This window comes from Labrus mixtus, chromosome 4 (assembly GCF_963584025.1).
Source record: "Labrus mixtus chromosome 4, fLabMix1.1, whole genome shotgun sequence".
In the NCBI taxonomy this organism is placed as follows: domain Eukaryota; kingdom Metazoa; phylum Chordata; class Actinopteri; order Labriformes; family Labridae; genus Labrus; species Labrus mixtus.
The window spans coordinates 9,095,578-9,119,727 of record NC_083615.1 but is presented as its reverse complement, the minus strand read 5'-3'; the positions used below and the strand labels follow the sequence as shown (position 1 = coordinate 9,119,727).

Sequence of the window (24,150 nt, the reverse complement as noted above, 5' to 3'; positions counted from 1 at the left end):
CTCTCTCTCTCTCTCTCTCTCTCTCTCTCTCTCCCTCTCTCTCTCTTTTACATGCATTAATGAAAAAGTTATCCTGGGGGCGATAAGGAAAAGTCTTAAACTCACTCAGACAGAAAAATGTTTTGCTCGATCTTGTTGTGATCTTTGACAAATCTAAAAGGGCTGACCACTGGTGTCAGACAAGTTTTTTTTTTTTTTTTTTTTTTTTTTTTTAGGGCTGCAGCTCCTCAGATACTCACCAGCAGCTGTTGTGAATGTTTTTGAGAGCACGAGGGTGCATGTCGGGACTTTCCTATTCATCTGATCACAAAACTTTGTCTGGTAAGCCATCAACTGTCTGTATTGCTTTGAATGGATTGACCACTGCCTCTTCTTTAACAAAATGAGAACACTGGCTGGTGATAATAGTGCTGAGGAACAACATTAGTAAAAGCCTTAGAATAGCAAACAGGATATGATTACATGCTGTAGACTGCCTGTTGTGTGTAGTAGGCCTTCCATTATATTTATCTGTATTCTCTAGTAATCACTCTATAATTTAAGTATATTTAGCAGGCAAGTTAAGAAAAGAGTGTGATCCTCAACTTCACAGTCAGTGGTTTGGTTGGAGAGGTGGACTTATTGAAGCTTATTGAAGCAATTTTTGTTCTAGTGAGAATTTATTGGTGCTAATATATGTGCAGCTAATCAATTCTGTGAATCCCCGCAGGAAATCACAGTCAAAATGACTCTTCAGTGGACAGCTGTGGCTTTCTTCCTCTATGCAGAGATAGCAGTCAACCTTATCCTGTGTATACCCTTCATCTCAGCAAAGAGGTACTGCAGAATAGCAGCACAAAACTCAAACAAAATGAGTGAATTCATGACACATTGCAGGTCCAGCGTATACCTCAGTGGAGCTGGACATTGGTTAGTTTTTCAACAAATTTGTTTTCACTAAAGACAAAAAAAAAAAACATTTGTCTGTGTCTATTTAAGTATCCTGTACAGTACCTTCAGTTGTGACAGAGCTTTTTCACAAGTGTCTTTTCTCCCCTGGCAACACATTTAGTCTGCGTAAACTGCTCAACTGACACACATTTGTCTTTGTCAGTTCAATTTTAAACTACATTTCTGTCATTTTGTTGTACTTCCTGTCAATGTGATGAGTTGTCTGACTGTGTTGTCATAGCTGTGGTTGTGATGTGTCGCCTGACTGCATTGTTTTACATATTATTATGATGTCGTCTGACTACGTTGCTGTACATGTCATCTTTTCTTGTATACTTTGACTGAATTGTTATACGTGTTGTTATGCTTGTCGTTCGCATGAGCCGTCTGACTGCATCCTTACACCTGAAATTCTGACGTGTAGTCTGACAGGTGTCCATATGCCTGTCCCTCTGATGTGTCATTTTAATGTGTTGTTGCAAAACTTTTTCTATTGTATGATGTCATACTGTGCTGTTATAGTGCAGTGCCACACTGTGTTGTTGCAGTATGCATCACACCGTGTTCTTATAATCTGTTTTTACAGTGTTGTCACAGTGTAGTGTGGCAGTGTGTGGTGCCACTTTGTTGTCATACGGTGTGGTTACAATGTGCTATGACATTGTGTTGTCACTCTATTTGTTTGTCACTATATTGTCACAATATGTGGAAATATTGAGTTGTCACATTGTGATGATAAAATGTTTGCACAGTGTTTTGCTGTACTCGACTACGTCATTATTCCTGTTGTCTTGATGTGTCTTCTCACTTTGCGGTGATACCTGTACCCCTGATGTGTCATCTTTAACTGCATGGTTCTGCCTGTTGTTTTTATGCGTTCACTGCATATTATACCTGTCATTCTGACACTGTCTGACTATGTCATTTTACATGGTGTCTTTATGTATCGTTTGACTACGTTTATACACCTGTCGTCTTGACGTGCCGTCTTGTGTCTTTATACAGGTCTAGTGCTATGTTTGATCTGGATACATCTGTACACATCTGCATCGTTTTACCCGTCATTCGGATGTGCCATTTTGATTTGTTGTCTGACTGAATCATTACACCTGCCATTTTGATATTCTTTGTTGTACTTGCATTATGATGTGCCATCAACCTAGGCATCAAGATGACAGGGAGTACAACAAAACATCCAAATCTAGTGTTAAGTATAACTGACAAACATAAATGTGTTGTTAGGGGAGAAAATACAATGGAAATATTTCTCTCACAACTGAAAGTACTAGTTTTTTTTATATTTTCCTTTTTTTATGTGTTTGTATTTTTTTATTTTCCTGATGATAAACATAGTATTTGCCCAGCACATAAGGAAAATCTTTTAAAATTCCCATGCAAGACTTTTATTTTAAATAGGAAAATGTAAATTGTCAGTTCACTCAAATAACCAGCAGAGAACAGTCGTGTTCAGTCTTTGCACATCTTTATAATGACTGTAATACTCACTGTGTCCTTTTGACCTACTTTCCAGATGGCGTTCGGTTTTCGGTCTGAAAATATGGAATTGGTTATCTCCATATTGGAACAAATGCTTCTTCACAATGATCATGGTTCTTATTGTTCTCTTCTTTGGTAAGCAATCTGCTGAGTCACAGACTATCTGCAGACAATGACAGACTTTGAACAATACTAAATAGACTCACAGTTTGTTGTCAGTCCAACCAGCATCAATCATGTTTCTGTCCCCCTGTGGACCCTCAGATGCTGTCCGCGAGGTGCAGAAGTACTCTGGGCCTGAGAACATGCAGGATGCCAAGGTGAACCCAAATGTGTACGACCACGTCCACATGAAGCTGTTCAGAGCCCAGAGGAATCTCTACATATCTGGCTTCTCTCTCTTCCTCTGGCTGTCAGTGTCCTTTTTTCCCCACATTTATTCACAATACTGACTATTATGTTAGGTACCTTACTCAAACATTACTTATTGACCATCTTCGGTTCACCCTGCCCAATTCACTTTCTAAAATATGGACATACCTTGTCTTTGCCTGTCCGTCCTTCTTTTGGTTTCTCTTTCTTTGTCCTGTGAACACAGGATCATGCGTCGGGTTGTCACCTTGCTAAACCAGGTTGCTGTCACCTTGGAGGGCTCTGCAGGTCTTCAGGCGCAGATGGACAGTGCTGTCAAAGCAACCAGGCAGCACCAGGAGGACAACCTGATGCTCAAACAAGTCAGACTTAATCAGAGTTTGTTAACAGAGTTTAAATATGTTTTTTTATGTTATGGTCTTAAAGTATTTTCCATCACATTGTTCCACAATTGACCAAATTCACATATTAATTTACGCCGAAATCACTCACAGAGTGGGATGCTTCAATGTTTTAATGACATTTGCTGTGTGTTAGTTTGTTAAATGTGTAACTTTAATAAATCTGACAAACACTGATTATTGCAAGGCTTCCAGATTGAACCTGAAAACAAGAGGTTATAACAGCATTTGAACTTCCCACACTGAATGTAATGTCAGATGAAAATGGCTGATGTTATAGTGAATGTGTCATCTGTTGTTAATATCGTACTATGCTCAGGATGACATCTGTTTTCTAAATCACTGTAGTTTGTATGTGCTCACATGCCTGCTGTTAGTAATTTAAGAGACCAATTTGTCCTCAGGCTCTCCTGGATGAAGAGAGGTCCATGTCAGTGAAAAACCAGCGACTAAAGCTGGAGGCTGAGAAGCTGGCAGAACAAGTGAAGGTTGCTGAAGAGAGTGAGTACTGAACCCGACATTCATACAAAATAATATGCAGTATTACTTTTTCTTACTTTAACTTAAATGAGATGCTTTCACAATGAAAGAGTTTTCATGATGTTTTTTTTACATTAGCAGAGCATAGACTACATGTGACTATACTGGCATATAAACACGAGCTGTGGTTTTATTAACAGTGCTTACTTTAAGAGACATTGATTATATTAAGTATAGGCTAATGTATAGCTGTTATGCTGTTGATTCTCTGTAGCTGTGCGCAAGTCCAATGCTGAAGTCGAGGCCATGAAGAGGCAGGCTAAAGGTCTGGCACAGGAGTATGACAGACTATTGAGGGAACACCATCAACTTCAGGTAAAATCACAGATTAAAAATCACTAAATACGTATGTTTGTTAAGCCAACTAATACAGTGTTGTTCTGTTTATGACCTTTTTTTAATCCACAGAATCCCCAGAGTGCTGCAGACAAAAAGGATCAGTAACTCTGTGAAAGCTGAAACTCTTGTTTGTTATATTTCTTCCATGGAAACCTTTTCTCCTCAATTCTAGTGGATGCAAGAGGCCACCAAAGGCTGTGCTTTTAATCCTCCACGACTTTCATTTTACATTAAACTAAAGCAGATTTGTTTTTAAATGATAGCATCTAATAATCATTTATCAGTCAGAAGAACAAAAGCATGAATAGTTCTCATGTGTTGTAAAAACCTTCCTACTAACGTCTTCATCATGAGCAGGAAATATGTCTGGACTTTACCTTTAAATTAATATAATAAAAAAAATAAAAGTGTACAAATTAGTTGATATTTTGTCTCAGGGTTTTAGACGTATAGTGCTAATGCTAACATTTGTACAGAAGCTAAAGAGCAATTGTTTTACTCTGAGATTGGCATTGACACGAACAAAAGGTGTACTCCTTCACATAATGTGCACATGCTGTATATGAGTATACTCAGTTATTCTTTTGAGTATGACACGCTTCTTTTTTAACAGGTAGTAAATTCATACGGAAAATGCTTGTGACCTCTCTTTCACTGACTTTGCCTTTTACATTTATTAAGCACCCTGTGGTGGTAGAAACCCCTCACTACATATAATTCGACTTTCTGTTTTATGAGTTTAACTACAGGTATTCTAGGCATTCTGTAACTTGACAGTTTTTTTTTGTATATTGTAAAAGGCATGAAATTGAAAAATAAACAAAATCCCCTGCTAGTGTGTTCCTCGTTGTCATAATGAGAGAAGTCTCTGAGAAAGCTGGTACCACATTTACTCTCAATTTTGAAATTAAACGCAGTGAGCCTCATAATGACATACACTCTACAATCATGAACTTGTAGTAGTTTATCTAAAGAACCACTATAAAAGCAAACAGACGTCATACATTACATGTAAGAACCATCGGTGTCTGTGATGCATACTATCATGGCCAAAGAGACAATGTAGCATTGTCTTGAATTATTTATGTGATGATGTAACTGATGGGATCCTTACTCTTTCATTGGGACTCTGTGTGTCGGATGATCTCTTCAGTGAGCTGCTGTTCCTGCCAAAAACATTTCATCTGTATGTTGTCCATATTTATTGTTGGGGGAAACCCGTAATTACCTCAGTGCAGCCATATTCACAATTTCTCCACTAGGCGTTCTACAACCTACAATGACAAGATGTCTTTATCAGGCACTTCAACATACATTAAACCCTGTATTTTGATTTTAGCAAATTTATTCATAAAAATGAAGACAAACGTTATAAAATACAGCACAGTTACATTTTTTTTTCTTTTCTACAAAAGGTTGCAATTCATGAAAAACACAACATAATTGTATACATTCCAGAAATAAAAAAAAACTGTATGTCTACATAGACCCTGTACAAATATTTACGTATGCTATGAAAAGTGTCCACAGTGATTCTCTGTACATGCGATGTGCTCTACGGAGCTCGTTCAAAAGAGACGAGGTTGTGCTGAGGCTCATAAGCGCGTCTCTCTGTCGGGGTTGCGGTCCGAGACGGGTATGAACTGCTCACAGTGTGTGTAGCTGTTGTCCTCTTTCTGCAGCGTCTCTAACTCTGCACTCCCATTGGTCAGAGCGTTTTTCTCCTGCCTCTTAATATGCCTTTTCAGTAGAGCAAAGCCTGGAATACAAAGGAAGAAGGAGACTGTCCTCAAGCCCAGCGTCAGGCCCAGGTACACTGTCCTGCAAAAGAAAAGAAAAACAAGGTGGGGATAAACTTTGAAAGAGTCAAGTTACAAGTTCCTGAGAGGAGCTTACAATCCCAGCCTCAGGTTTTTCTCATCACATTACAAGTCATGATGCAGGTGTAGATGAATGTTGATACTTGTTACAAAGAGCTGGCAGATTTTAACCCTTTCCTGTCAGATGTTTAATAGTCTTCATTGCATTTTTCTGAAACTGTTTAAAATCACACAGTAAAGGTAATAGCAACAAAAACAGGTGTGCACAACTATTTACAAGACATTTCTGTCTCTATTCGTACTTCAGTGGTGAAGTACTAATACTAATGCACCTTCTTTTCTTATATTAGGGTAGCTTGTAGAGCCACCACCTGCCACCACAGTAAACTAAGAGTCTCATTTAGGGCATCTTCATGATCTGCGTCCTTCATAAGTGGCATTTGGAGACAGCAAACATGGCACTGATGCTAGAAGCATGCTAACTCATTCCAGGTTCAGGTTATATTGGTTTACTTTGTACCATTAGTAAAGGGTCTGGTAATAGCAATATACACCTAATTTTTTCCCATCCATCTAATAATTTATCTACAAAAAAGACACGTAACAGCCTGACAGGCCAGCAAGAATGTTAAACGATGTATCAATCTTGTTTCAAAGTGAACTCTAGTGTTTACCAGACAACCTTGTGAATAATGCATACAGAGTTTTATAACACAGGTCCTATGGATCAAATTACCTGTAAGATGAGGTGTTATATATTCTGCACGCTCCTCGTCCTGCACACATGTTGTATCCCCACTTGAGGCACGTTGTGTCGATTATTGCTCCAAAGTATATAGGGGCAGGGATTCCAGCTGTGGTGCAATTTATATATTTGTTTATAAGTTGTTAATTCAAATAAAGGGACGCTAAAGGCTGAGATACAACAATTTAAAAACATTATAAAACATGAACACATGAATATGAGTTCTGCTCTTAATACAGATATTAAATCAAAAACAGGTAACTTAAACAATGGTAGATAAAAGTTTCAATCCTTTACATTTTGCTAAATATTGAATGATGAGTTATTTCATTATTCTGATTTGTTGTCATTTATGTTTTCTATTCCAGTGCCTTTTCTCACTTCATACAGTGAACTGAATGTCAGCTTTCAGGAGATTTCTGCCTTCTTGCCAGGCACACTAAGTAGAATGTAAGTACAGAATACCAAAGACGGTTCTCACCGAGGGTGCGAGTGGCCAACGTGTGGATTCCAAGAGCAAGAGATTTCAGCTCTGGCTTAGTGGACCTACAAACACAAAACTGAGAGGTTAAAGGAGCCTCTACTTTGACATCTCAAACGTTTTTTATAGACAATGCTTTGCAGTTTTTGTACTGGAAGAATAAAAAAAGGAAAACAAAGATTACGAATTAACGTTACACGGTTGAGATGATTGAAGATAAAAAAGCAAAAAAAATCATTCTTACTAAGTTGAAATATTTCAACTGATGACACTGTTTCACATGAAAGTGCAAACGCAGTTTATATAACAGCAGGGATTATTATCTGTCGTAGAATGGACAGATGATGAGTTGTTATAACAAGAGGAATGTGTCAACTGATTCCAGTATTTTTCACAAGGGTCCACACAGGGTTTTTTTTTTTTTCCAACAGACCTGACTAGCAGCACAAAGCCAGGTGTTCCCCCGAGAGAGATGATGAAGGAGCTGACGACACACAGAGCCAGGAAGTATGGAAAGATTTTGTCACAGCTGTCCTGGCGTGGACACTGGCCCAGAGTCGCCGTCAGGTTGCCTGTTTGGGTTTCAGCCAGCGCTACACAAGTGCAATTATCAAACACCTAACACAGAAAAAAGAACACGTTCATCAATAATAGATGAGATGTAGATCCACTTAGGAAACCAGTCCTGCATGTACAACCTACTTGTCATGTACTACACTGTAGATATCAGTAATATTAGTCTGGTCATCCTATATGCAAATGAGTCACAAGCATGTTTATAATTTGCGTTGTTCAGAGAGAGGGCCGTATTTAAGCATGCAAAGTGATGTGAGCTGGATGGTCATCATAAGTGTTTCATGAGCAGGCTTTTGATGATTTTTTTATGCTCTGAGTCACAAATCGCTCTCACGTAAATGCTACTGCTCCTAAATGACAACCAGGATTCCTGCAAGCATTTGTGGATTATAAAGACAAACACTGATTTAAAAGAATAATGGGCCTTCTTGTAAATTCTATGTTTTTTCCATGGTGCTTTATTTATTTCATTTTTTTTTTTTTGTTATAAAGTCAATGTGATGGAATTGGAGACAGTAGGAGGATGTTGGAGAACGCAAGTGCATATGCCTGCAGCCATTAACATGTAGACTCCAACTACTACAATAATTTAATCTGTCATACTATCATTATCTTTTTTACATCTTTATGTAGTTCTTATTGCTATTATTGGTCATATTTCTAGTAGTATTATTGGGATTCTGTTCTCATTTTCACAGTGTTATTCCTAAAATAAGTCATATTTCTACTTTAGTTATTCACACTGTAACTTTACATCTGTGTTATCTTCTGTTTTTGTTGTCGTGTTTACATTTCCTTCTCTGTCTCCCTGTCCGACTGCTTGCCTCCATATGTATCTCTCTGTCTCTCCCTCCCTCTATTCCACTCCTCAACCCATCAGGTCACGGCAGATGACCATGGATCTGGTTCTGCTTGAGTACAATGTAGAGCTGCTTTATATGTGACGTGTCAAGAGTAGCTCAGTCTGTGGGCAATTGGGTTGGGAACACAAGGTTTGCCGGTTCATTAACTGGTACGGATCAAAGTATGGAAATTGGTCTGTTTTCTGGAGAGGTGCCGGTCCATTTCCTTAGTACAGCGAGGCACCAAAACCCCCAACCGGTCAAGAGCATCCCCTGTGTGCATCTACATCACTCTGACATCACTCCATCAACTCATGTCTATAGGTTCCTTTTTTCTGCATGTGTGTATTTTGGGCCTATGTGTGTGCATGTCTTTTCAGTAAGAGAGTGTAAAACCAGAATTTCCCATCAGGGATCAATAAAGTATATCAAAAAGTGTCATGCCGATAAAAAGCTTTCATTTAGAGATCTATAATTATGCCATGGAGTCTATTGTGTGTGTCTAACCGTATTTCTGCCAGATCCAGTGGACGAGGTGCATCCAGCCCAGCATGGGGACATGTATGTGATCCCGTTCTCTCCACACACTGGATCCCACTCCCTCTTTGAGCACAAGCAACCCAAGTTACAGTTGGAGAGGAGAGACTGCTCCTGATTAGACAGGCCTTCCGCCCTGCGTATGACAACATGAAGAAAAAAAAGCATATTTTATTGACAGCTCATATAAAAAATGAATCAAATAGGAAGACGCAACCATTCCTGTGCATGGAATATGAAAATAAAAGACTCGGAAAGAAAGGCAGCATTCAAAAAATCCTTTTAACTATTCCACTCAGACTCAGGAAAACTGTGTCAAGACTTCACACACCTGGTATATGCAACTGTGATGCCAGCCACCTTGGAGTTCTCACAGCCCATGGCGAAGAAGAAGAGCGACAGGAAGTAGCCCAGGAGGGAGGTCCCACAGGCAAATTTAGCCGCTCCCATGATACCCAGCTTGTACTTCTTCATGATAACTCCTCCAGAAAACATCCCAAGGGCCACAGCAGGGATGTTGATTATTCCTAGTCAAAAATGTAGAATACAACAGATCTTAAAAGCATAGACAATCAGAAAACAATAGAGAGAGCCAAAATAAAATATTAAAATCATATGCTAAAGAGATCAAAGGCAGAACTCACATTAATATCGCAAGTCGCATCATTCATAGTTCATGTACATTTTGATAGTTGAGAATATTTGGATGCATTTTGCATTCTCCAACATCCTCCTACTGTCTCCAATTCCATCACATTGACCTTATAACAATAATTTTAAAAAAATAATAGAACATAGAATTTACAAGAAGGCCCATTATTCTTTTAAATCAATGTTTGTCTTTATAATCCACAAACACTTGCAGGAATCCTGGTTGTCATTTAGGAGCAGTAGCATTTACGTGAGAGCGATGTGTGACTCAGAGCATAAAAAAATCATCAAAAGCCTGCTCATGAAACACTTATGATGACCATCCAGCTCACATCACTTTGCATGCTTAAATACGGCCCTCTCCGTGAACAACACAAATTATGAACATGCTTGTGACTCATTTGCATATAGGATGACCAGACTAAGCTCATCAGAACAAGCTCAATCATGAATTATCAAAACAGTCTGCTTACCCATGAGAAAATTGGCTTTGGATGCCGTCTGGCCGTAGTGCTGCTCGATGTATTTGGGTTTGTAGGTGACCATCCCGATGAGAGAGTTGAACTGAATGATGGTCACACATAAGTAGATGATGTACACCGGGGTTCCAAGGAGACTCTTCAACGTGGGTACGAATTCTGTAGGGGGAAGTTTATGAACACCAAAACTTAAAACACTTCCTTTATAATGTCAGTCCTAAACATTGTGAAGTTCCCTATTAAGCCCTGTAGGAGTCTTCTTCACATGCAGTTAGTCAACATCAGGCTGAGATACAAATGTCACTTCAACTTTTTGACTCATACGTAGGCCTCAAGATGCTGATTTTAACCTTCTTGAGGTCTTGAGTCTTTTTTTTGGAGGGGGGGGTGGGGGGGTTTATGCCATTATTTGAGTGACTGGACAGTGGATAAAGTCTGACACTGTTGAGTGAGAGAGTGGGGAATGAAATGTAAAAAGGACACACAGGCCAGATTTGAACCCAGGGCCACCCGCTTCAAGGTATTCAGACTCTGTGCATGGGGCACACAAATGATCCACTAGTCCACCGGCATGCCCCGCTGGGATTCTCTTTTTGATTAATTGAAAAAGAGACTTGTGTGACACCAGTAGAATGGAACAATTTTAACTGTCCTAATAGTAGAGGAAATCAGACCCCTAAAAGTTGGGATACCCCTTACCAAAGTAGAACAAAGCACAACCGTATTTTTTTCACAACTTTAACCCATGTTGTTTCTTCAAATTATGGTTAGAATGGAAATGTTACTGCAAAATAACTTTCATTTTTCATCTTATTATTAACCAAAAATAGTGAAAATGAAGGCCTCTCCAAAAGGGACTGTTTCTGACTTACCACATGTATCTCTGAAAATCAAGACTGGATGTTCACAAACATTTTTTACGTACAATAAAGCATTGTTTTTATCAATGCCGTTGTCGGTATTTGAAATGTGCACACTTAAACACACATGTAGTTTAGGAGAAAATTGAAAAGTGAAACAAAAACTCAAAAGGTGTGCATAAAAAAGACTGTCATTCTTTAAGTAAGGGAGAAATCATCAAAATATGTAATTTAAATCTTCTTAAGACTGCTATCTTAACATAAAAGTAGTTTAGATGACTATTCACTGCTCCCTCTGCTGTCGCCAGCTCCAACAGGAAACAAGTAGAGCCAGCACTTCAGAGTGACTTTTACAATGGAACCACATTCGTATGGTAAAAAAAAAGAAAAAACAACCATAAAAAAGGAAATATTGCTGTAAAATGTATTTATACAACCAACTACTTCATAAACAATACATGTTAAAGTTATGAAAATAAGGTTGTGCTTTGTTCTACCTCTGAGGAATATCAAAAACTAAAGCCTCTTTTGGGTTTTGGGAATTTATTTTTCTACTATAAAGATACAACTGACAGAGTATGGAGGACTTTCTCCTTTTAATAACTGTGTGTGACGTTAATCGTACCTTTGGCCATCTGATGTAAATTAGTCGGCTCTTCAGGTCTGAATTTGTGCTCCATGCTCGGGGAATCTTTGATGAACCTAGTTTGCTCTGGAGTGCAGCTGGTATCATGTTTCTCCACCGGCATGGGCAGAGATTTAGGCAGGAACCAGAAAGGAACAGCAGACAGGAGGGTGATGATACCAGCTATCAGGTAGCCCAGCCACCACGCCCCCACCCAGCGGGCGTCACCAGGGGTAATAGTCACTGTCTCTGCAGAGAAAAGTATAATTAGCATAGTATGTGGACTCATGCATTCATTCACAGATTCTTGCCTTAAATATAGAGCTGTGGTGAATGTTCAAAAACAAATCTTACAACATGTAAGGATGTTTTCTGACTGGTAGTGTTACACAGGAAGGTTTACAAATGTTTACGTCCAGGTCAGATTAGACTGAATCAAAGGATTTGCACACATTATCTGTATTAATTACCCGTGTTCCTTTCCTCTAGTCTAGGCAGATACTATGCGCCATGCTGATTTCACTGTCATGTACAATAACTTTCTACAGAGGAGCATGAATTTCTATAACGGGATTGTCTAATACAACAATAAAACAGGCACAACGTTGTAATTGAATGTAGCTTATCAGTCAGGTGACAGCGTACCCACCCATATCCACATAGCCGATGTCCACATAGATCTTTGCACACAGCGACCCCAGCAGGTACCCAAACACAGGACCAATGATTGAAATGGTTTGGACACACCCTGGAAATGTAAATACAGACAGGCATTTAGTTTTTTTCAAAATCAAGACCTACAAAATATACATAAAACAACCATTATTTGGCTCTATTCAAACTGATATCATTTTTAAAGATGTATTTAGTTGTTGTCCATTATGTAATAAAGTATATTAAAGGTTATTTTCTTTTGTTGAAAGCCAAACACAAAACTACTTATAGAACCAAGACAACATTCATGTTTTAATAGTTTGTAGTATACTGTGTTTTATTTTACAATATGTTGGAAAAATAGAAGAGTATTGGAAATATTTCTCCATTATAGAACTGAGGTCAGAATTACATACTGTTTTTCTTTCTTTGTTTTCAAAAGTAAAATTACAGAAAATATGCCAACCTGCATTGATCAAATTGATTATGAAGTGAAGACATTGAGTGCCGTGTGAACCCAACAATTTACAAAGTGAGTACGGTGCATTACCAATATAGAGGGCAGCATTCTCCGATTGTGCATAATCATCAATATAGGAGATTCCCAAAGGCTGCACCGGAGTCTCTCCGATCCCACGCAGGACATTTCCCAGAAACACGTAGATCCACATAGAAACGCTGGACTCTCGCTCACAGCCTTCGGTCACATATTAAACAGAGATGACATGTGATGTGTTTTTAATTCAAGAATTAACAAAAAAACATGGAATATAGTAAATGAATAGCAAAATACAATGAATTGGATTTATGCATGTCTATCTTTATATTTCACTACATAATTATTGCTCTCTTTAAAATAAGGAGACAGATGAGTGCAGTAAATCACAGATGTTAACAATCCTTGACCTTTTGGATAAAAAATATTTATTATGGTATCCAGATGGCTTAAAATATTTGAGAAATGTGACCATATTCCCCCACAGAAAGGGGTCTACTCTTACCTTTAGAGGACAATATAGAGGGTCGGTCACCTGCCCTGGTGGACTCAAGTGAGCTTGCTGAACATGGAGAGAGGTTATTTGTTGAATTCACTGACGATCTAACTGATGTTTCGATCTTATAGCTGCGTACAAAATACCAATGTGACTGTTAAACAAGGGAAGGAGAAAGCATCAGGTATTGTTAGATACTCACTATTTGAGGCACAAATACACACCAGAAATGACATTCTAAAAAGACAAAGTGTTATTGTTTATAGTCTAAACTCAGAGTAATACCGTGATGTAATTAGTAAACCTTAATGCATGCACACAGACGTGGCACTCATCCTACCGGCCAATGATGAAGTGAGGCATGGCGATCAAGAAGGTCCCGAATGACATCAGGACACATCCAACTGCTATGATCTTAGGTCGGTGGAGTTTGGCACCAAAGTAGCTCACAAAGGCAATCACCAACAAATTCCCTAAATGCCGAGGACATAAAAAATGAGACTTTCTGTTCAGAATATTTTATCATTTTATCATGTCAAGTTACATCACCCCACGCTGCATGTTGGTAACCTGTTTTAATTTTGTTTTTGTTGGGCTAAAAAGTTGGTTAAAATCAAACAAATATGATGAAGAAGGAGAACAGGATAAATAAAAGGAACCATACTTGGAGTAATTGAAAATTGAATTGTAATTTAAGTATTTTAATCAACACACATCTATGGTTTACATATCCTGAAGCACTACTTCCACTTCTAGTCATTTAAAAAAATGTAAAAGATACAAATCTTTACAGGTTCATGAAATCTTTGCTGGGTGCAAGATCTGCTAATTCACAAGACCACAAGAGCAAAGTCATACTCACTAAAGTGTGGTGAAACAATTCTTTTCAGCGCCATTTAAAAAACCAAACTGAAAGCTAAACATTTCGAAAACATTCAGCCATGTGATGATTTGATTCAGTCGTATACAGTAGGTTTGATTAGTTACATCATGAATAAAACATTTGCTTTAATCTAATCTGTCGCTAATCTACTGCTCTGTGTGCCTTTAAATTGCCCCCCGGGGACATTTTTTTTTAAAAATTGAATTGAATTGAATCTAGGACCTTATAAAGGAAGTTTGAGCATAAAATAGTTCCTTTAGATTTGTATTAAAAATCCCTGCAGTTATACATCTCAGTTATTAAGACAAAGGTAGAAGCATCACCTAAGATGGAACTTATTCTAAGTGATGCTGTCATGTATTCAAAATTTTACTTCACATACCATAATTTACATTTTCATAATACAGGAAATGGTCTTCAGTATAAAGAAAAAAAATATATATTTTTTTTTTTAAATCAACCATCAATAATCTTTATAATACATGTATGCTTATAGATGTGATCTAACCTAGAACCTGATTCAAATTTGCCAAGAAAGAAACACCATCGATAAAAATATCTGTCAGGTATTTCTATTTTTAGAATTAGAACTACTATATTTTAGAGATAGAACATAGTCACAATTAAACCAAAAAACATAATGTTTATACCTATAATATCTGTCCACATGTCAGCACATCCAATCTGGATCACTGTGAACTAGGTTTTCACAGAATATTGGTGACAGATGTTTCTCTTGACTCCACCGCCTGCATGTCATTTATATCATCAACAGCCCTGTCAGACAGCTCTGTAGCTTTTGATCACAGTCGGGGAAAATATTCTTATTTATTTATCCAAGGCATATACAAGAAATGTTACATAGTCTTCATTCGGTATCCAGTCTGCTGTGCTGGTACACAGACCATCACAAAAATCTATTTTTTTTCCAAGCCTACATGTTGTAGCTTCAAAGGGATTTTTCTCATTAAAAATCAATTAGGTATGGGACCATTGTGACTACTTCAAGCTCAAAGGGGAAGCATATATGCTATAGTGTCAAGCAGGCTGACATGCTGAGGACATATTTTCGGCTTACTTGTATTAGCATCTAAATGCTTCAAAACATGTGCGTGAATAGCCAGTAAATAGAGACGGAGACATGAAAAAAAAAAAGGGATTGAAAGACTAACCTATTTCAAAGCTCCCGTCTATGATGCCGATCAGATAACTGGGAATCTCAAAGCGCCTTTCCAGTTGTGTTATTGTGCTCTTCATGTAGCTGCCAGTTAAAGCTTTGGCAAAGTAGGCAAACGACAAGGCAGCAAGGAACATCTGCAAACAAGAAGACAAAAAAGAACACTGAGTCAAAAAAGGTTCTATAGTTGTTATCCTCTTTGTGACCTGTGACATAATCATTGATACAAATGGTTTATATTCTAATAATAAGGAATAGGAAAAAAACAGTATAAACCTTGAACCTGTTTTCTCTGTTTTGAATTTTAAAGTTGATATTGTTGTCTAGGTTTGCTTTTCTTTCTTTATTTCTTATTTGGATATTTATCTTCTGGTACTTTTATTTTATTAATATGCTCTGAAAAAAGATCTCAATCAATCAATAAATCAATATCATTGTTAATCATGTACCATAGGATTTGTGTTTGTGCCGTTACATCCCAGTTGCCATAATATATATTAATTTCACTTCTTAAAGTTTATAACAAATTTTGTGTTTTTGTGTGTATTTTCTTCTGGATTAGTATGCATTTATATATTTGAATTTTCAGTTGAGATAAACCAATGCAAAAGGAAAACTAGCAATGTGCCATTAAGCCTGGACTAGAATAAATCGAGCTCCCTCTCTTCTTTTCTCCAAAAAACACCTGTGGACACTGAGTCAGTAACAAAGGGGGGATTAGAGCCAAGGCAGCGTAGATAGAGAAGCCAATTCCACTAGGACACGGACACATCTAAATGCACGAGGGGCTGACAGACCTACCAACATGCTACATAATTAGAAACAGATGAGTGGTAAACACAGCCATATTATGGGATGAAAACAGCGGACGAGACTCACGGGCCATCGACCAACACACACATGCATTTGTGTTTCTTCCTCTGTATAATCTCACAATGTGTACTTCCAGTGTCAATATCTTCTTGTATTGAAAAGTCTTAGAGTCACTAAAATGTATCTGATGAGGTTGTCTTTAAAAGGTGACTCTCATCTGCAGTGACCAACAGATAGTTTGGGTTTATCCATTGAATCCATTATTTGTCTTTGGGCATAACACATGGATGATATTGGCTGTATGAAATGACAGAAAGAAATGCTGTATAAGAAAAACATTCTGAACAAATGAGTAATTCATTTGACAGCATGTTCCAGGTTTAGTCAAATTAAATTACAACAAAACAATGTAATATAATCAACGCCCCATCAAAAGTAAAATTACAAAGACAGTTCCTTAAATTGTGTTTAAAAGTTCTAAATTCGTTTTCTGCTGCAAGATATATGTAGAGGGTGTGCACAATCTTTGGGCCAAAAAACTGAAAGCAGGATACCAGATTTCAAGGGAGGTTCATTAAAAACATCTTAAAGGCATTGGAAGATCTGACAGTTCATGTTGGACAGTCACAGCCTGGCGAAAACTGGCGGTAGTATATACTGTTCTAAATTTGACCTACAAGTAGAATTTCAGTTTTGCCCACTTCTACTGAATACACTTAAGGCACTGTGATTGTCCAGCACAACAGAGAAGTACAGTTGTGTATCATCAGTGTGACAACAATATTTGACATTGTGAGGACTATTTATTCTGCCTAGAAATCACATTTATAAGGAAAAAGCAAAAGGACCATGAACATCTCCCTGAGGAACACCAAATTTAAAGTTAATTTCTGCTGGAACAGAGTGACCTTACCAACATAGAAAGTTTTATTTGGCAAGTGTGAGCAAAACTAGTCAAGCATGGTGCCTCAAGGACCTATGAAAATCCAAAGGACGGTAAATGTTGTAGCAGTAATAACATAGATGCTGCAAACGCCGTCAGTGCACCTGAACTTCTGGTAAACATGAACTGTAAACTTCTTGTCTTTGACTCAAAGCTTGTCCAATCAAAACAGAGCTAAGAATGAAGCTTAAATTCTTAGAGAATCAAAAAATACAACATTAAAAGACTTTATATGAAACATTAGCTTTTGTCAGCATTAATTTGTCCCAATAAACAGTCTCTGCGTGTCACCTTTTAAGTTTCAGCAGTCTGAATTAACATGGCTTTGTAGAGTGAGAGAAAGGAAGAAAGATACTCTAATCTGTGAGGTGCTGAGAGGGACCAGTGGAGCTATGGCAACCACCTGGGTGGTCCGCAGCTGATTATAATACTCTCAATCAAAGAGCGGGCTTTGCTCTAATGTCAAGTACATAATAACCCTTATTGTATACCACACTATATACAGTGAGTGGATATAATGCTTCCCCAGGAATGCTGAGGCACGGTGCTGCTCATATGACTGCAGTGATGGGTCTCTAGGAACCTCAAATCTCATACAAGCCTCATGGTGTTTGAATACTGCCAGATGCAGGAACCTTTAACACTTATTGAAACATGGATGTTAAGACGTTTGTGCAGATTGTTTTTAGATCTTTTCTTAAAACTTACTTAAATTATTGTTTTATATCAGTTGTGCATTATCTTTAATGCCTGTCCCGGGTGATTAAAACAGCTCAGAAGATTGTGGGAGCTAGACTCCCACATGCTTGGATGCTGTCTATGCTGACCGCCTGCAGCGGAAGGCAAGGTCCATCAGTACGGACAAAACCCGCTCAGGACACTCTTTGTTTGTTCCCCTACCATCAGGAAGGAGACACCGCACTTTAAAAACCCGGACTCCACGGCTGAAGAACAGATTTTTCCCCAGGCCTGTAGCCTCCAATAGAATGTTGTATCAGAAGCACGACCTTGAGAGGTTCATTGAAGGATTAGTACACAGGAAAATACGCATGGGAAAAAAAGGCAGAAAAAGTGAAATTCCTTATTATTGTTTGTTGCAGTCTTGAGAATTTCACTAAGCAGCTTTTTCTTACCTTTCTTCAGAGTACTTCTTAATCCAATAAAGAAGTACAGACCCTCCATTTTGACCTATTTTACTGAAGCACAAACTTTGTTTAAGGAATTTTTCACAACTTAATACCCAGTCCAATGGGCACAGAGAGCTGCATAACTCAGCGCCTTGCAAGAGATGCCAGTGAGAGCCATGCATCACACTCAACTCAAACAGTTAGCAGGTTTTTAAATACTCACGGACTTATACCGACACATGCAGAATACACCTGAAGAAGTTTTTTTATTTTAATGATTTCAATTACTGTACAACTTTTAGATTTCTTCCAAGTACATGAAACAAACACACATGAGGGAGCAGAAGCGTTTTCCAAGTCTGATATGCTTTATTTTTTCCTTAAATTATGGCAGCTTCATACTCAATGGCTTATTTTATTCTCCTTAGATCACTAAAGGGCAAACTAATGAACTAGTGCACAAAAAACAAAATAAAATGTGTGCATTTTAGCTCATACATGGTGTTTTCCTGTGTGTTGGAATACTGAAACAAAAATGAAAGAAACATGTTAATTTAATTTCCACATATTTCAGTCGCCCTACCTTTAGATTGGGGTGGCAGGAATTCTTCACAGCCGTGGATGTTGGATTGTTTTCTAGAGTCCAGCTGCCTGACGCTGGGTTGTCGATTTTCATCATGGCAGCGCTTCCTCTTTACCTCACCTCAGATGTGCTTTCTCCTCAGATGACTGACCACAGCTGACCTCACTCAAACCTGTTGGAACGGGACAAAATTCAAGTTTTGAAATCTGTTTAGACCATTTAACTCAATAACAAACTGGGTTTCATCAAAGACTTTAATTTTACTTTATTGTCCCTGAGAGAGAATGTGTTGTGCAGCATATCATTACAGGTCTGTGTACTATACAATGGATTTTCCTGAGGCCAAAATACAGTTAATCTACAGAGAGGGTTAATATTACCTTTAGGTAATATTATTTAATCAAGCTTAAAACTTTAGAAGCAAGAACAAGTGGCTGTTTCTAGGTGCCGTCTCTGAACTCCCATAATTCCATACACCCTTTATGCAGGTTTAAAACATGCAGCTTTCTTGTGAAGAGAAGCGGTTTTCTGACAAGAAATGACTGCACATAACACCTTAATAATTGTATCCTTGTGATAAGCTGCTGGAATTGCACAGGAGCAAACCCCAGTTGATCTTGAATCAGCATGTCTAGCATTATAGCAAAGATGCCAATGCAGTTAAAGACAATCAGCAGTCTGAAGACACTTTTTCTCTGCTTTTGTTTAAAGCTAAGGTTAGCCATTAGCCCATTGCTACTGCCTCTGATTGATGGGAAAGTGACCTTGACAACAAGCCTCTGTTCCATAGACCGAATGAGTCATCCTTTAATGTAACACTGACCTGTGCTTGTGATTCCGTCTGACAATCTGATCAATACTGATAAGATTGTGTTTATATTCTGAAATATCAGTTTAAGGATTCTGTAGACATGTGCACTGATACTAAACTGAGAAATTCCTGACAACTTAAGTATTTATTAATGAAACTGTTCTTATCTTCTTCACAGAAGCTATTACATTGTTGTACTTGGAGCATAACTATGAAAGGCCTTGAAAAAATGCAAATACATACTTGTAAAATACCCTGCTAATATCATGTCGTACAAGACAGGCAGAGGAAAAAAAGATACTCCATGTTCTTTTACACAATTGACATGATTGCAGGTGACATTTAAATCATGTGAAAAACATTTTAAGTAGAAGTCCTGAAATATATTATTTACGATTCTTGAGTCTAGCCATCTCTAATTTAGCATATAGGTCAAGTATGCCATACATCAACAGCAAACTCAAGTACCTTTTGGGACATACAGAGAAGCCCCTTAAAAATACTTCTCCAGGCAATAAGGTGATAATGAAGAAAACAGTAAAGGAAAGAAAGGAAGGAACAAAAAGACGTTAGAGCGTTAATAAATATTTCCATTTCATACAAGTTAAACAGGTTTAACAGCACCTGCAGCATGATTAACATCCAGTACCATCATGTTCGACTGTCAGGGTCATAAACAACCCTGAGGAGCTACAAGGACATGTATGTTCAATCCAGGTCACCACCACACTAAAATTAGGAAGAGGATTTATTATCCTTTTTTTCATTATTCAGCTAATAATCTCATCAGTAGCAGTGATGACGCGAAGAGATTTCTAGAAAGACCAAAGCTAAACTTCATGAGGAGTATGTGAAGTCAATGATGGATGACGGAAAACTATCCAAGGGAAGACAGATTCTCAAATGACATAAGTAAATGATTGGGTTTGATGAGAAATCTGGAGTCAGACAGGCTGTGTTGTCGTCTTTTTCTGAAATTACATTGTTATGCCTTACTATAATGTCCCTCTTGAGCCGACTTGACCAAAATTAGGAAAGCAAAAAAGTTACATGAAACATAAAATCAATCAAGCAAGCAAGCATTGATGTACAAGCATTGGAATTTTGTTCATCTTAAATTCAAATTGTACAGAGAAAATAAAAAATGATAGAGAGCAAAGTAGATCATAAGTCTCAGTGTGGGTGTGACCTGCAGAATTGTAAAAAGGCTTGAAATTAGTGATGGAATGAAGAAGGATACATATAGAATATGAGAGAATAACTGTGCAAAGAGCAGAGCTGTGACACAGTTTTAAAGCCAGACTGCCTGTTCAGTGACATGACAAGTCCCTATGGATTCCTCCTTCAGGCACAGACACACACACACACACACACACACACACACACACACACACACACACACACACACACACACACACACACACACACACACACACACACACTGCTTTTGATTCCTGCAGCTGCAGATGATGACATAGGGAGTTTTTTTGCTCATCTGACCCTAACAAACACAAATTTGGCAACAAAAAAGCCTGTTCACGACAATGTCCTCCATGTTTCTCCGGCATGCATGAAGAACTTCTTTGTTTGTTTTTACCAATTAGAGATGCACAAAGAAAGAAGAGCCATTCATGCAATCTTTTATCATCCAGTGATACGATCACAACTTCCCTCCTGTTTGCAGTCCTCCAAACATGTAAATACCTCTATGGTGTATTTCATTTCACTTGGTTTTTGGCTGGGTTTTGCTCCAAAAGGTTGTTAATGGGAAACGCCCCCTTCCAGACATACTGCATTGTCTCCACAGTCACTCTGGGTTTAGGACTAGACATCCCGTTCAATATAGAGAGGAGGGAGGGAGGGGGAAGTTATGTGAAGGTGAGTGAAGTTTTTTTGTCCTCTCACATGAACATTGTGTTCAAACTCAATGAAATGTACCAACCTATACAATATACAGAATATTATAGAGCAGCTACACTCTAAAACGCTTTGTTTCCTGGGCGTGCACCTACAGGATGCGTGAAATTATACGTTTTAAATATGACATACATATCATGACGTAGCCTATTTATCAATATGATATTTATCAATATGATTAATTGCCTTTTAAATGCAGTGACCTGCTTCTTGATCACAGCCCTGACAGTAATGCACACGTACTTGGCTGCTGTGTGCCCACTGCACTTAGAATAAAAGAGGTGCATCTGAACACGCATTTATTATGGTGCTTAAAACTCGTGTCAGCATGCAATCAAAGAAACTCTGATGTTTAATTCCCTCAAAACAGGCAGCAAACTTGTTTTGAGTCCTAATAAAAACTTCAGACTTTTGATGAAACGTAAAAATGATCACGTGATTTCTGTTGAATTCTTGGTAGTACAAAAAAATGCACTGAGGCTAGAGAATGAATATGCATAGTATCCTGATAAGCTTTCTAAGGATTCTGCCAAATCTCCTTTTGTGCGTACAGCTGTGCGCACTGCACCGGTTAAGTGTTTCATGAAACAGAGTTTACATTTTCGGTCAATCACTCGAATCTGCAAACATCAAACATCACATGGCTCCAACTTCACTAAATCTTGTCGAGAAATCACACTTCACGTCAAAGACACAATATCAGCATGTGATTTCAGTCACTGAGAATTTTCTCTAAAAAGAACATCATGATACTTACCCAACTCGCCGCTTTAACCCTATACCCTCGTGACGACTCTAACTTCCTATTTTCAAAACCAAAATAAAGGCACGAACTGCCAGCTGTTTCTAAAAGGCGTCAGTTGCACACAGAGACAGTCTTCCTATCGAGTCACCTCCTCATACTGAACATGAGAACAGCATGTCTCACCGGGCGCGACAGGGTGGATACTGAGCACCGTGCACACAGCAAACTCACGTGATGCGCCTTAAAGCGCTGCGAAACACACTCGCCATACAGTACCACGTCCCACCTTTTCCCCGGTGTCTGAGAGTCTGTGAGCGGGGACATGTCACTGGAAAAAGTCTGATGGGTATCTGTATACCCTCAACACGGAAACACGAGTTAGATTTTAACATTAAATGACAAATCTGTTAATCCTGCAGCTGCATGTTGTGGCTCTAATTTGGCAGAGATTCTATAGTCCTGCATCATGCTCAAACATGCATGGATAAATTATTCTGTCTGCCTCCTACACTGTGTATGTTTGCTGCTTCAAGTCTGACCCAAATTGTAGAAAATATGCAAACTTAAACTCCATCATGCTTACAGCAATGAGGATACATGGAAATATAGAAAACATGATCCTAAAAGAACATGTAGAATACTTAAGCCTTAATCTTTGTGGAGTTTGTTGGAGTATTTAGAGTATTCTCAAACGTTAAAATGGACTGTATATCTTTTTTAACTGTCTGGCTTCATGATGCTCACAATCAATGCTTTTTTTTTAATAATGAAGATATTGTATTATGGCCATAAACCTGTGTTCATATACAGTAAGGGATTCAACCTCTATCTGAAAAGAACTAATGTTCATTGAAAAGTACAATGAGAGAAATTCATACAAACGTTAAACGGAGTACCTGTATCTTCTATTCGAAACCTCACAAAACTTTTCTCGGTGGACAACAGCAGAATTTCAAATGTTTTGACTTTCAATGAACTTTTCAATGAAAACGTTTGACTATATTTATGCTGTCTAACTGCAGTGAGATAAAGAAGTAAAGTTTTCAAAATTAAGTTACCTTCTTTGCTGGAAAAGAAAGGGGACTATACTCACTGAAAAAAAGCTGAAATGAAGCTAAATGTTTTATCAAAACTTTATCTGCAGACTGATTTTGGTGTTTTATTGAAGGTAAAAAATGTACCTTAAGGGAGCAATAAGTAAGATATCTAATGAATTAAATCATGAAATGAGTCACTTCAGACATTTAGGAAAGATGCTATGTTGAAGTGCTGGCTTCTCTGAGAACAATGCAGCAGCAAGTATGTCCTCAGATGGTCTGTATTTGTTATGACCAGAGAAGGTAAGTGGTTTAAAGGCACCCCCATACAAGCGTTTTGGATGCCCTTATATTAGCAGATTTGAGACCAGTTATCACAGCATACCAACAGGTGTTGCAGGGATGGAAGCAGGCAAGGGAACTGGTTCAGATTTAACTGATTCTACCCGACCTAAGAAGCATGTTTCTAATAGGCTGCACGCCAAGACATGTGGTAAAATAAGGATAAATATTAGAAATGCTTTTGAAAAATGGAGAGAGGTTAGAGAGCAGAAAGGGCTCAAGACCGAAGCAGAGCTGGATAGACACAGAAGCTTCAGTGTCCGCGACATGGCAACCTGCTTGTAAATCGAATCTAGGGAGGAGTGGGTGGGGGGGAGACAGCGCTCATGTTTTGAATTTGGACTGCAGTAGCACTTTTAAACGCCACATTTCAGAGTTACATAATGCTCCTTTAAAGTCTTATTTCTTTGTTGATCTTTCCTTTAAGATGA

The 24,150-nt window shown here is 38.2% G+C and overlaps 2 protein-coding genes across 4 annotated transcripts; one reads left to right on the top strand and one right to left on the bottom strand.

Annotated features, from left to right (window-relative positions):
- Positions 1 to 4,589, top strand: bcap29 (B cell receptor associated protein 29). Its single transcript, XM_061035696.1, has 8 exons — positions 1 to 321; positions 710 to 816; positions 2,462 to 2,562; positions 2,692 to 2,839; positions 3,026 to 3,161; positions 3,605 to 3,701; positions 3,955 to 4,055; positions 4,149 to 4,589. Exons 2-8 carry the CDS (start codon positions 725 to 727, stop codon positions 4,182 to 4,184), a joined length of 711 nt encoding a protein of 236 aa, XP_060891679.1. The 5' UTR covers positions 1 to 321; positions 710 to 724; the 3' UTR covers positions 4,185 to 4,589.
- An 817-nt stretch (positions 4,590 to 5,406) lies between these two features.
- Positions 5,407 to 22,634, bottom strand: LOC132972681 (solute carrier organic anion transporter family member 1C1-like). Of its 3 annotated transcripts, XM_061035692.1 has the most exons (15): positions 22,353 to 22,618; positions 18,868 to 19,039; positions 15,397 to 15,538; positions 13,682 to 13,814; positions 13,351 to 13,472; positions 12,900 to 13,046; positions 12,345 to 12,443; positions 11,696 to 11,944; positions 10,205 to 10,369; positions 9,412 to 9,607; positions 9,051 to 9,216; positions 7,559 to 7,743; positions 7,126 to 7,190; positions 6,636 to 6,753; positions 5,407 to 5,900 (listed from the first exon to the last, which is right to left on the bottom strand). In XM_061035692.1, exons 2-15 carry the CDS (start codon positions 18,961 to 18,963, stop codon positions 5,675 to 5,677), a joined length of 2,109 nt encoding a protein of 702 aa, XP_060891675.1. In that variant the 5' UTR covers positions 18,964 to 19,039; positions 22,353 to 22,618; the 3' UTR covers positions 5,407 to 5,674. The 3 variants fall into 3 exon arrangements, with proteins under 3 accessions (XP_060891675.1, XP_060891677.1, XP_060891676.1); XM_061035694.1 differs by lacking the exons at positions 18,868 to 19,039; positions 22,353 to 22,618 and having other exon boundaries at positions 13,351 to 13,495; positions 15,397 to 15,536; XM_061035693.1 differs by lacking the exons at positions 5,407 to 5,900; positions 6,636 to 6,753; positions 7,126 to 7,190 and adding an exon at positions 7,207 to 7,500 and having other exon boundaries at positions 7,531 to 7,743; positions 22,353 to 22,634.
- Positions 22,635 to 24,150: the final 1,516 nt, after the last annotated feature.